The 13,928-nt window shown below is 43.7% G+C and overlaps 1 protein-coding gene across 5 annotated transcripts in view; it reads right to left on the bottom strand.

The window, feature by feature from the left end:
- The window catches only part of LOC115162644 (echinoderm microtubule-associated protein-like 1), a 100,222-nt gene that overhangs the window by 35,570 nt on the left and 50,724 nt on the right, over window positions 1-13,928 (bottom strand). For 3 of the 5 annotated variants that reach the window (XM_029714129.1, XM_029714125.1, XM_029714126.1), the window contains exons 2-4: window positions 4,346-4,528; window positions 3,170-3,223; window positions 858-990 (exon numbers count right to left, since the gene is read on the bottom strand). In XM_029714129.1, the coding sequence (XP_029569989.1) occupies window positions 858-990; window positions 3,170-3,223; window positions 4,346-4,528 (370 nt within the window). The remainder of the gene's footprint in view (window positions 1-857; window positions 991-3,169; window positions 3,224-4,345; window positions 4,529-13,928) is intronic. The other 2 variants (XM_029714127.1, XM_029714128.1) reach the window with 1 other exon arrangement.

Genomic DNA, 13,928 nt, shown 5'->3' with positions numbered 1-13,928 from the left:
TTATGATAATTAGACTCCAGGCATGAACATCATTGGAAGAGTGCCTATTGTTCCCTTGCCAGTTGTGATTTATTAACTGCACTCCCTTGGCCCCAAGTCAGCCCCAAATCAGTAAATCAATGCCGTCTCTGAATGCCACCGTGGTGTAAATGGGGATGCCTGTGACAGCACTGTACCTGTGTTTATTATTCATGTAAAATGTCAATGGCTCTCCCTTCAGAGGAGGGTACACTTATGCGAGGGGAAAATTAGCACAGACAGACAGGCCACAGAGGAGATAGCAGTAATACAGTGAAAGACACACAGATTCCTGTTTGCAGGAATCAAATAATGTGTTGACTTTGTGCGGACTAATAAAATAAACACACCAACGGTGCAATGATTTCCTATGTTGTAGGAATTTTTAGTTGAGGAAGAAATGTGTATTTAAATAGTGTGCACTTATTGAGCTTTAGGGTACAATTTACTCTGACTACATTACAATATTAATACCCAAAATGTAGAAAACACAGTCATTACTGCTCCAGTTTTTTTAAGCCCCTAGGTTTAGTAAGCCCGAACTAAAACAGAGTTGGTTTTACTCAGAACATAAAAATACTGTTGAGAGATATCTCATAAACTGGCCCTACTGGTCAGGTCACATGGTCAGGAAAACTCCTGGCCTTAGGCCTTTACCATAACCCTTCCAAAACTGCAGTTACACTGCAAAATTACTGTCGTAAAAAAAAACAGTTATTTTGTTCGCACTATTTGCAGCATACTGTATTTATACTGCAGTGTACTGGAGTTATACTGCTCTCTGACTGCAATCTTTTTTCGTAAGGGAAGGTAATGGGGAGCATTTGAGCTGTGTTTACCTTTTGGTTGCTGGTGCAGCAGCATCCTTCCTGGAGCCGGTGGGGGACGGTAGCGTGCCACAGCTTTTCTTGGGCAGGACAGTGTCGTTGCTGACAGTGTGCCTTAGAGGCAGGGCAGCCATCATGGGTCTGGCTGTAAGACAAACACACACAGTACAACAGGGTAAATGGTGCTTTGCAATGAACTAGCTGGAACATGCAGAAAATACACTTTTCACATTGGTCAGCTATTGGGAATTTTCAAATTCAGATATAGGGTTGCAAAATGCTAGAAACTTTCCCAAAGTTCCTGGGTTTTTCTGAAATCCTGGGTTTTTCTGAAAAACCTGGGAACTTTGGAAAAGTGTCCAACATTTTGAAACTCTTCAGACACCCTCTATAATCTTGAAAATATATGGAAATCAATAAACTGCCCTCCACAAGAGGTGCATGAGTAATAGACCCTCAACACGGGGGCCCCTCAGGGATGTGTGCTTAGTCCCCTCCTGTACTCCCTGTTCACCCTCGACTGCATGGCCGCGCATGACTCAAACACCATCATTAAGTTTGCCGACGGTGGTAGGTCTGATCACGACGACGATGAGACAGGGAGGAGGTCAGTGACCTGGGAGTGTGGTGCCAGGACAACAATCTCTCCCTCAATGTCAGCAAGACAAAGGAGCTGACTAAAGGAAATGGAGGGCCAAGCACGCCCCCAACTACATCAATGGGGCTGTAGTGGAGCAGGTCGAGAGCTTCATGGTCCTCGGTGTCCACATCACTGAAGAATTATCATGGTCCACACACACCAACAAAGTCGTGAAGAAGGCATGAGAACGTCTCATCCCCCTCAGGAGGCAGAAAAGATTTGGCATGGGCCCTCGGATCCTCAAAAAGTTCTATAGCTGCACCATTCTATAGCTGCACCATCTTGACTGGCTGCATCACCTCTTGGTATGTCAACTGCTTGGCCTCTGACAGCAAGCCACTACAGATGGTAGTGCGTACAGCCCAGTACGTCACTGGGGCCAAGCTCCCAGCCATCCAGAACCTCTATACCAGGCGGTGTCAGAGGAAGGCCCTAAACATTGTTTTACAGCTCCAGCCACCCAGGTCATAGACTGTTCAAGTGGTGCCGATGCACCAAGTCTGGAACCATTTATCCCTTGTGTTATTCTTTTTCTATTATTTATCTTTCTTTTCTCTCTGCATTGTTGGGAAGGGCCCTTAAGTAAGCATTTCACTGTCTACACCTGTTGTTTTTACAAAGCATGTGACAAATACAATTATATTTTATTTGGTATAACATTGATTTGAGATTAATCGAAACAACAGTTCAATAGACACATGCATCTATATGTGCAGTCACACTGCTAGACCATCACTCACACCTCGAGTGACTCCCTACGCTCCATTCTAATGCCATTAGGGGCCCACTTTACCTCCTCAGCATAATTGCTAACAGCACTAATAAGGGTAGCAAGGCCTGTATTTGTATGGACTGCAGAACAGTGGCTTTGAAATATTTATCACTGCAGAGAAGCTGGTGGGGTTTGTTATGCTTGCTTTGCCAGCTGGTGTGTGTGTGTGTGTGTGTGTGTGTGTGTGTGTGTGTGTGTGTGTGTGTGTGTGTGTGTGTGTGTGTGTGTGTGTGTGTGTGTGTGTGTGTGTGTGTGTGTGTGATACAGCAGAATTAGATCAAACAGGGGCACCAGTCAGAGAGTGACAGAGTGAGTGGGGACTGTGTATTTCAAACGAACCACTGTGTTTGAGTGCCATGGCTCGGCTCTGTGTAGAGCAGAGGAGCGATTACTTACCCTGTATCTCACTGAGGTACAGTCAAAATATACATTGTGTGACAAAATTGACCTAAGTAACTAGCATCTCAAAGTTTGTCTGTGAATTGTAGACACATAATGTGATATTTAGTGTGGGTGTCAGGAAATGCTAGAATTAAGGAAAAACCATGCAAGTGTTTCCACAGCATACCACCTCTCACTCTGAGTTAAGGGGACTTGAGTGGCATGTAGTCTAGTGCAACAACATCAGAAAGTCCTTCATTGACAATGTGCTCAGTGTCAGTAGACTCAGTGGACGCTAGTACTCAGACAGTACTAGTGCACAGTAGTATCATGTACATTTTAGGACATCCCTACTCCCTTTTGTCATAGAGACTATGGACTTTTGTCATAGGGAGTAGGGATGTCCTAAAATGTAAACCTTACTAAAAAGACACAGTAGACACAGCAGTGCTCAGTAGAGTTGCACAAAGCAGGCGATGTTAGAAGGGACAGAGCCTACCTGACAGGCCATTTAAAAGGGACAGAGCCTACCTGGCTTTCCACCATTGCTGTCTGACGATGGGGACCTTTTCATCAAAGCTGGGTCTACAGCCGTACATACACATACCACAACAATAGAGTCCAGGAAAGGATGAGTAGCGTAAACAGTGAGATACCATAGATGGAGAAACATAATATGAGAAGATGGGACTGGAATGGGAGGGAACCAAAAGGTTACACGTGTGTGTGGGTGTGTGAGATCCATATGTTCTATCTCAGCTAGCACATAACGTTCTGAGAACCACATGTTTCTTAGCGCTTGGTGAGAGTGTGGTTGTCCTATGGTTATTTTGCATACAACCTTCCCACAACATTCTGAGAATGGTGCAGAATAATTGCTTAGCTTTGGAACATTCTCAGCACATTTAAGGAACTTGACAAAAAAAACATATTTTCTTGGTATTTCATTACTTTAACAGAACGTTTCCTAAAAGTTCAGACATGGTTACATTTAATAAAATTATTGGTAATATCCTATGAGCATTCTCCAACTGGTTTGACATTGGGAATGTTCTCAAATAGTTCAGAGAATGTTAAGAATGAATGTTCTTCTGTGGGAAGTACAGTATTGCAGGTTTTCTCTGGGTTTATTAAACGTCATGTTATCAGAACATTAAAAAACATTAGTAACGTTTAAAGAACATTCCATTTTTTTTATTTAAAAACATAGAACACAAAAAAGCATCAACAAAACTTTCTCTATTGTCTCTCTTGTTAAGTGTGTTCAGGTGTGTTGGCCACACCCACTAATTGAATACACTAAAATGAACAGCTTTGTATGAGTAAAAAACAAAAAGGCATACTATCTCCATCCTGGTGGCCAGTGGAATAATTCCATGGATAGAAGATCATAGGTTTGGATCGCACTGATGCTGTGCCACAAAAAAAAAAAAAAAAAAATGTGTTTGCATGATTAATGCCTAAGCAAATTAATTTCCATGTGTCCTATCTGTGCTTGGAGTTTTTCAAAAGTTAACCTAAGCCAGCAGTGTTTTATTACTCAGAACATTATTTAATTACCTTCAAATAAACTATCATTTCCATTCTCAAAACGCTAATTAAACCTCCCTGGGATGTGTGTATACCTGTATGTGTGTGCATGCGTGTGTGCATACACATGTACGTGTGTGTATCTGTCTGTGCCTGTTTGTGTGACACATCAGTTACCTTTAGTGGGTCCCCTCCTGTTAATCATGGCGTTTTGCTCCTCAGAGATGTTGAGGCGGCGCACCACGTCGGCCAGCGCTGACTTGAGCAGCTGGATCTCGTCCTCCTGCATCTGGACACGCTGCTCCAGGGAGGCAATGCGGTCCATGACCTCCATGCTGCTGGCTGCCGATGCACTGTCATCTGGGGATGGGAGAGAAAGACACAATTAATAAGGGTTGGACACAAATTTAGCATGGAATGAGCACACATAGCATGGGTTGAACACACACAAATACACTGGTGGTCTTGCCTGAGCTCTCGTATCTCACAGGCTCAATGGATGTGGAACACCTACAGTGTAGCAATATGTACAATTTGCAGTAGTATCTGTAGAAATATTGATTATGGCTTTCTCTCTGTGTTCTTGAATGATTTTGGTTTCAGCGTCGCTCCTCAAACACAATGGGCAAATGCTTTCTGTACAATACATTTTTATTCATGAGCTCTCTGTCATGTCTTTCTGCCTACAGTATATGTCCATACCTCTGTAAGTCCATCTATTATCCTCCCGGCCTGTTTGTCTGTCTGTCCATCTGTCTGTTCAAATGAGCTTAACACCACCATAGTAACCATGTCCGATGTATTGGCCTAGTCCAGGGGTCTGCTCTGCTGAGACTTTGAAGTCAGTGAGATTAAATATTAATGGGAATCAGTGTTGTGTTACCCTGGAGATTGATAACAACCGCCCTATGAATTATGCAGAGGGAAGAAGCAGCTGGTAATAAGGCAACCAAAATAGTGTTTTTATCTGTGTTGAATTAAGTCGAGACAGAGATTCTTATAAATAAACAAAATATGGAAACATGTTAAATCTCTAATATGGCTGGTAATGTAATGGTAAATAGAATAGGTGCACGCATTAAGGACAGCATTACCAATTAAGCATATAGACAGTGTAGAGATATATGTTCGGTCCTACGGTTTTTGCATTTTTAATCTGGACTAAATATATCTAAATGAGCGGGTTGCTAATGACCAAATACTCCAACCCTTTTGCTGTACACACACACACACACACACACACACACACACACACACACACACACACACACACACACACACACACACACACACACACACACACACACACAAAGTCATCCCCCCCATCCCCCCAACCCCGCACCGAACCAATGCCCACCCGTGGCCTCCAGTCACCCCACTTTAAATTCACTTGGCATCTCTAAAGTAATGATTGCAGCCATTACTGTACCCTCTTGATTAATGCTCCATTGGAGAGATAGGCCAGGCTAAACCACTTAATGCAATACCACTTCATACTGGCCCATACTGCCAGATAGCCTTGACTACATGGTTAGATAGATAGATCTGGGAATTAACATCGAGATCAAGATGGTGTGGTCTTCTTTCATGGCTTGTCCATTTCTTTTGGATCTGCACTACTGTCATCCACTGAGTAGCTAGGTTAGATTCTGCATGCTGAATCAATCACAATGACAAATATTTACAGAGGAAGAAGCCTATCTTACTTACTGGGCCTTTAAATATACAGTACTCAAACAAATGGTCGCCTAACCCAATGTGAAGGCTTTTATTTAAGGTTATAAATGATTCATTTGATGGACCTTTTTTAGATTCATCTGTAAAGCCAGAGCTGCTACTACAGCGATGTTCTCTAAGGAGTACAAAGCCCTAGTCTCAGTGCTAGCAGCTGCTTAAGGGCTTGGTACGAGCATGGATACAATGACTGCCTGTCATAGCCCTGATACCACTGCGATTGGTTAGCCGATTGTACCGCTCACTCATGTCACCTGGGCTCTCACTGGAATTGACTATTCCTTATACACACAACAGGCTGCTGAATAACAGAGAATAAGTCAGGCAATTGAATCAGAGTAAACACACCTTGGTGATATACCTCATGTTGTTCTCCTCCGTGAAAGATGACAGTACATTCATTGTTTCTCAATATCCAGCCCACGGACCGATACCGTTCCCTGTGATGATGCTGACCAGTTCCTGAGAAGGTTAGCTGACACTGATTTAGGCTCTTCTCAAGTGATATTTGTAATGTAAGCTGTCCCCAAGGAGGAAGGACCATTGCCGGTATCGTCCCACCTGGCCAACATCCGGTGAAATTGCAGAGCGTGAAATTCAAACTACAGAATTGTAAATATTTAACTTTCAGAAAATCACAAGTGTAATACATCAAAATAAAGCTTGACTTCTTGTTAATCCAGCCGCTGTATCAGATTTCAAAAAGGCTTTATGGCGAAAGCACACCATGTGATTATCTGAGGACAGCGCCCCACAAACAAAAGCATGAAAAACATATTTCAACCAGGCAGGTGCACCACGAAAGTCAGAAACAGCGATTTAATAAATGCCTTACCTTTGATGATCTTCTTCTGTTTCCACTCCAAAAGGTCCCAGATACATCACAAATGTTCCTTTTGTTCGATAATGTCCTTCTTTATATCAATAAAAACTCAGTTTAGCTGGCACGCTTCAGTCAATAATCCACCCAGTTTCCCTCCATCAAAATGCATACACAATGAATACCAAATGTTACTAACAAACTTTTCCAAACAAGTCAAACAACATTTATAATCAAACCTTAGGTACCCTAATACCTAAATAAATTATCAAATTGAAGATGGAGAATCGTTATTGTCTTTACCGGAGAAAAATACCAAAGAACGCACTCTCTTCCATGCGCTTGGAAACACTACAGCCAAAATTGGAGCCACCTAGAAAAACGACAATTTCTGGCTAATTTTTCCAAAAACAAGCATGAAACTCTTTCTAAAGACTGTTGACATCTAGTAGACTCCTTAGGAACTGCAATCTGGTAGGATTTCACCTTATAATAAAAGTGACAGCGATTGAAAACAGTGGTAGGCTGAATTTTTTGGGGGAAGGGGTGGTTTGTCCTCGGGGTTTCGCCTGCCATATCAGTTCTGTTATACTCACAGACATACTTTTAACAGTTTTAGAAACTTTAGAGTGTTTTCTATCCAAATTCAAATTTCATCCGGATGTGAAAATACTGCTTAACCAAGAGAGGTTAAGCAGACAGCCCATGAGAAAAGAATGCACAAAATGTATAAGTAAACCTATAGATGCTCTACATGAGAATACATGTTTAGTTACAGTAACCTCAATGTGGCCATGGATGTGTTACTCATTTTAAGGTTGAATGTTAGATTATTTTTACTGTATTACAAAAGTAATATTGAATGGTGTTTGGTTGACAACACAACCAAATATCCACATTTAAAGGAGATGTATCTACTGCTTGGGTAGATCCATCTGAGCAACTGGCTTAATCCCATTCTTTAACATTTGGTTGAGTTGGAGATGTGAATCCAACATATCATTTGTTACGACAAGTTTATAGGCTATTTATTGGGCTATTTCAAAAGTGATATTGAATTGTATTTGGTTGTCATTGCAACCAAATATCAACATTTGAAGGAGATTTTTCTTCTGCTTGGAGAGTTCCATCTGTGCCATTTACTAAGGCAGTTTGTCGTCAAATGAATAATGGAGATGTTGGATTCACTTCTCCATCTCAACTCAAAAATCTAAGTTGAAGAAAAGGACGAAATTAAATAAAAACTAACTTTAAATGCACTTGAAATGAAGTTTTATTTGATTTAGTCCCATTCTTTAACTTACATTTTTGGTTGAGAAGGAGACGTGAATCCAACTTCAAATATTGACATTTGGTTGCGTTGACAACCAAACACAATTCAATATCACAAATTATCACCCCAAAAAATGTTTACGCCCTTTTTCTCCCCAATTTCAATCTTGTTTTATCGCTGCAACTCCCCAATGGGCTCGGGAGGCGAAGATCGAGTCATGCGTCCTCCAAAACATGACCCTCCAAACCTCGCTTCGTAACATCCATCCACTTGACCCGGAAGCCAGCCAAACCAATGTGTCAGAGGAAACACCGTTCACCTGACGACCGAGGTCAGCCTGCAGGCACTCGGCCCGCCACAAGCAGTCGCTAGAGCGGGATGAGCCAAGTACAGACACAAGTAAAGATTTTATTATTATTTGATGAAACATTGAATTTGGCCTTACTGCTATTAGACCATAGAAATGCATTGAATAACATATTCATGCATGGCAACAGGTAGTCAAAAAATAAATGAAAGTGTCTGTCTTATGTCTGAGAGATATAAGAAAGATCCGGAAATCATTTGTATAATTGTTTACCCATATTTAACAATTTTTTTGTCACTAAAGTACTTCCATACAGTATATACTTTCATAGTTTGTTTTAACTGGTACCGGGCTACCTTCAGAGTCTTCAGAGTCTTGTGAAGCTTGTGGGTGTCCTAGAGCAAAACAACCGAGATGTATGTTTTTGTGAGAGTCTCACCTTTCGTTGGCGGGGTCATATTAGTGTGTAGCCCAAGCTGTTTGGACACTACAGACAGAAGTTGGCAGATCAGCGGTATCGACTTGCAACAAGTCCTGTGACGCTTGTGGGGGCCATAGAGCAAAATAACACCATAGTGTTCGTGAGAGTCTCATCTTTCCATAGAGTGGTCATGTTAGTTTGTAGTCCAAACCATTCGGACACTACAGACATTTTCTTGAGAAGACCGATTTTCGGGATGTCTCCTGGTTGACAAACACCGCTGTAGCCATAGCTGCAGGAAGTAGGAATTTCAAAAAAGTACATGAATACAATATATATACCAGTACCAGTCAAAAGTTTGGACACACCTACTCATTCAACGGTTATTGTAGAATAATAGTGAAGACATCAACACTATGAAATAAAACATATGGAATCATGTAGTAACCAAAAGTGTTAAACAAATCAAAATATATTTTATATTTCAGATTCTTCAAAGTAGCCACCCTTTGCCTTGATGTCAGCTTTGCACACTCTTGGCATTCTCTCAAACCAGCTTCACCTGGAATGCTTTTCCAACAGTCTTCAATGAGTTCCCACATATGGTGAGAACTTGTTGGCTGCTTTTCCTTCACTCTGCAGTCCAACTCATCCCAAACCATCTCAATTGGGTTGAGGTCTGGTGATTGTGGAGGCCAGGTCATCTGACGCAGCACTCCATCACTCTCCTTCTTGGTCAAATAGCCCTTACACAGCCTGGAGGTGTGTTTTGGGTCATTGTCCTGTTGAAAAACAAATGATATTCCCACTAAGCGCAAACCAGATGGGATGGCGTATTGCTGCAGAATGTTGTGGTAGCCATGCTGGTTAAGTGTGCCTTGAATTCTAAATAAATAAACTGCTTACTACATGATTCCATGTGTGTTATTTCATAGTTTTGATGTCTTCACTATTATTCTAGAAAATAGTCAAAATTAAGAAAAACCCTTGAATTTCCAAACTTTTGACTGGTACTGTATATTTCACAATCTCACATCTCACAATAGTTACAGTGAGGGAAAAAAGTATTTGATCCCCTGCTAATTTTGTACGTTTGCCCACTGACAAAGAAATGATCAGTCTATAATTTTAATGGTAGGTTTATTTGAACAGTGAGAGACAGAATAACAACAAAATAATTCAGAAAAACACATGTAAAAAATGTTATAATTGATTTGCATTTTAATGAGGGAAATAAGTATTTGACCCCCTCTCAATCAGAAAGATTTCTGGCTCCCAGGTGTCTTTTATACAGGTAATGAGCTGAGATTAGGAGCACACTCTTAAAGGGAGTGCTCCTAATCTCAGTTTGTTACCTGTATAAAAGACACCTGTCCACAGAAGCACTCAATCAATCAGATTGCAAACTCTCCACCATGGCCAAGACCAAAGAGCTCTCCAAGGATGTCAGGGACAAGATTATAGACCTACACAAGGCTGGAATGGGCTACAAGGCCATCGCCAAGCAGCTTGGTGAGAAGGTGACAACAGTTGGTGCGATTATTCGCAAATGGAAGAAACACAAAAGAACTGTCAATCTCCCTTGGCCTGGGGCTCCATTCAAGATCTCACCTTGTGGAGTTGCAATGATCATGAGAATGGTGAGGAATCAGCCCAGAACTACACGAAAGGATCTTGTCAATGATCTCAAGACAGCTGGGACCATAGTCACCAAGAAAACAATTGGTAACACACTACGCCATGAAGGACTGAAATCCTGCAGCGCCCGCAAGGTCCCCCTGCTCAAGAAAGCACATACAGTGGGGAGAACAAGTATTTGATACACTGACGATTTTGCAGGTTTTCCTACTTACAAAGCATGTAGAGGTCTGCAATTTTTTATCATAGGTACACTTCAACTGTGAGAGACGGAATCTAAAACAAAAATCCAGAAAATCACATTGTATGATTTTTAAGTAATTAATTAGCATTATATTGCATGACATAAGTTTTTTATTCTCTATTTTGGTTAGGTCGGGGTGTGGCTGGGGGGGTGTTCCTATCTAGGTGTTTTGTTTCTATGTTGGCCTGGTATGGTTCCCAATCAGAGGCAGCTGTTTATTGTTGTCTCTGATTGGGGATCATATTTAGGCAGCCAGTTCGTACAAAGACCGTGACATAAAGGCCCAGTGCATACAGTGAGGGAAAAAAGTATTTGATCCCCTGCTGATCCGGCCATGGAGCCGGGTATAACGCGGTGCCCGGACTGGGCCTCGGCGCAGAGGAGGGCCCCGGCCATGGAGCTGGGATGAACGCCGCACCCAGACTGGGCACCGGCACCGAGGAAGGCTCCGGCCATGGAGCTGAGTTGGCCGCCGTGCCTGGACTGGGCACCGGCACAGAGAAAGGCTCCGGCTTTGGAGCGGGACTGGACGCCATGCCTGGCCATCGGCGCAGAGGAAGACTCCTGCCATGGAGCGGGACTGGAAGCCGTGCCTGGACTGGGCACCGGCGCAGAGGAAGGCTCCTGCCATGGAGCGGGACTGGACGCCGTGCCTGGACTGGACATCGGCGCAGAGGAAGGCTCCTGCCATGGAGCGGGACTGGACATCGTGCCTGGACTGGGAAGCTCCGGCCCTGGAGCTGGATGTTCTGAACCATGGACCGTCGCAGGAGGTTCCGGAACATGGACCGTCGCAGGAGGTTCCGGACCATGGACCGTCGTAGGAGGTTCCGGACTGTGGACCATCGTAGGAGGTTCCGGACTGTGGACCGTCGTAGGAGGTTCCGGACTGTGGACCGTCGTAGGAGGTTCCGGACTGTGGACCGTCGCAGGAGGTTCCGGACTGGGGCACCTCGCCGGAAGCTCTGGACTGGGGACCGTTGCCGGAAGCCTGGTGCGTTGAGCCGGCACAGGTGACACCGGACTGGTGACACGCACTTCAGGGCAAGTGTGAGGAGCAGGCACAGGACGTACCGGACTGGGGAGACGTACTGGAGACCTGGTGCATGGAGCTGGCACAACTGGTACCGAACAGGTGACAACAACCGCACGGTGAGTGCGGGGAGCTAGCACAGGACGTACTGGGCTGTGGAGGCGCACTGGAGACCTGGTGCATAGAGCCGGGCACAAATTGTACCGGAACGATGACACACTTCGCACGGCGAGTGCGGGGAGCTGGCACAGGACGTACTGGGCTGTGAAGGCATACTGGAGACTTGGTGTGTAGAGCCGGCACACATGGTACCGGACAAATGACACGCTCTTCAAGGCGAGTGCGGAGAGCTTGCACAGGACGTACAGGGCTGTGGTGGCGTACTGGAGACCTGGTGCGTGGAGCCGGCACAGTTTTAACCAGACTGCTAGCACGCTCCTCAGGACGAGTATGGAGAGCTGACTCAGGTGGCAGCAAACTGATGACATACTCCTTAGGGCGAATGTCGTGCTTCATACACTAACACAACAACTCTCTCATTTCTCTCTCCTCCAGTTTCTCCATCAACTCGCTGACTGTCTCTGACTCTCTCCGTTCACTCTCCTCCAGTTTCTCCCACTTATCCCAGACTGGCTCTGGCTCATTCCTCGGCTCCGACGACCACCCCGTGTGCCTCCCCCCCCAAAAAAACAAATTTGGGCTGTCTTTTGGGCTTTCTCTGTGGCCGCGAACACCAGCGTCGTCGCTGTCCTCCCTTCTCTCCCTGCATCTGCTTCCACGGAAGGCTTTCGTGTCCTGACATGATCTCCTACCAAGTCCAGGATTTTTTCTCCTCGATCTCCTCGTAAGTCCAGGATGCCATCTCCTCCTGGGCATGCTGCTTGGTCCTGTTGTGGTGGGATCTTCTGTCACGATCGTCGTACGAATTGGAAGCATACTCAGACCAACGTGCAGCGTGATCTGGGTTCCACATCTTTATTAGTAAGTGAAACGCACAAAACAATAAAGAATAAACGATACGTGACGCTCAAGCAGTGCTCCCAGGCAACTACACATAAACAAGATCCCACAAAACACAGTGGGGAAATGGCTGCCTAAATATGATCCCCAATCAGAGACAACGATAAACAGCTGCCTCTGATTGGGAACCATACCAAGCCAGCATAGAAACAAAACACCTAGATAGGAACATCCCCCTAGTCACAACCCGACCTAACCAAAATAGGGAATAAAAAAGGCTCTCTATGGTCAGGGCGTGACACTTTACTAGTCCTGTATTAGTGGACCGATTTAGCTGGCTATAACGCGGGCACCCCAAAAATTGATATCTCTAGCTTAAACAGACACGCATACATCGACTCTAGGGGTACCCTTTGGAAAGCAAACAGTGAATCTATTTAGTTTTAAAATGGAGAACTCTCATCAGTCATTCTCACGATAGCACATTGGTAATATACAGTGACAAATATCATAGCTAAACGGGGCTGGGCTTGGGTATAACCCTGGATGGGAGACCAAAGTGTAGCTGTCAACTCTCCAGTAGGAGGTGCTGCCCAGCCAATTGATTTTTTTTTGCTGATAGTGGACATAACGTTGAAGATCTGACATTGTTTTAAAGGAACAAATTCAACATATTTTATAAAATGTTTGTCTATGTTGAAATGTGGTGTTTACCCTAACGGCACAAGAACTTGCATTACCCGAAACAGTTACAAGCAATACAAAAATAAAAATCATCCAATAAATATTTAAAATGGGTAAGGGGGACAAGAGTCTCAAGTTTAAGTTTAGTCTGCAGGCTATTCCATAGGCAAGGAGTGTAACAGGAAAAGGCAGCCATACCCAACTCTGTGGAAATCGCATGGGCCTCAAGTGTAATCCATGCTTGAGACCTGGTTTTAGGAATTATAATTCTAATATTGATGAGTGATGATAAATAAGAAGGTAGTTTATTCAGAAGTGCTTTATAGACAAACACGAGAGCATGTTGTTCTCGTCTCATGAACAGTGAAGTCCAACCCACATTTTGATATAAAACACAGTGGTGAGTTCTGTAGCTAGCACCCGTAATAAACCTAAGTGCGCAATGATAAGTAGCATCCAGCGATTTAAGTGTTGATGCCGTAGTATGCATGTAGATAATATCCCCATAATCTATAACACACATAAAAGTAGCTTGCACAATTTGTCTTCTATTTGTAGAGGACAAGCATGTCCTTTTTCTATAGAGGAAGCCTAGCTTGATTTTCAGCCGTTTACAAAGTTCGTCAATATGCATTTTAAAAGACAG

This window comes from Salmo trutta, chromosome 25 (genome assembly GCF_901001165.1).
Source record: "Salmo trutta chromosome 25, fSalTru1.1, whole genome shotgun sequence".
Taxonomy (NCBI): Eukaryota; Metazoa; Chordata; class Actinopteri; order Salmoniformes; family Salmonidae; genus Salmo; species Salmo trutta.
This window is presented reverse-complemented; position numbering and strand designations above follow the sequence as displayed.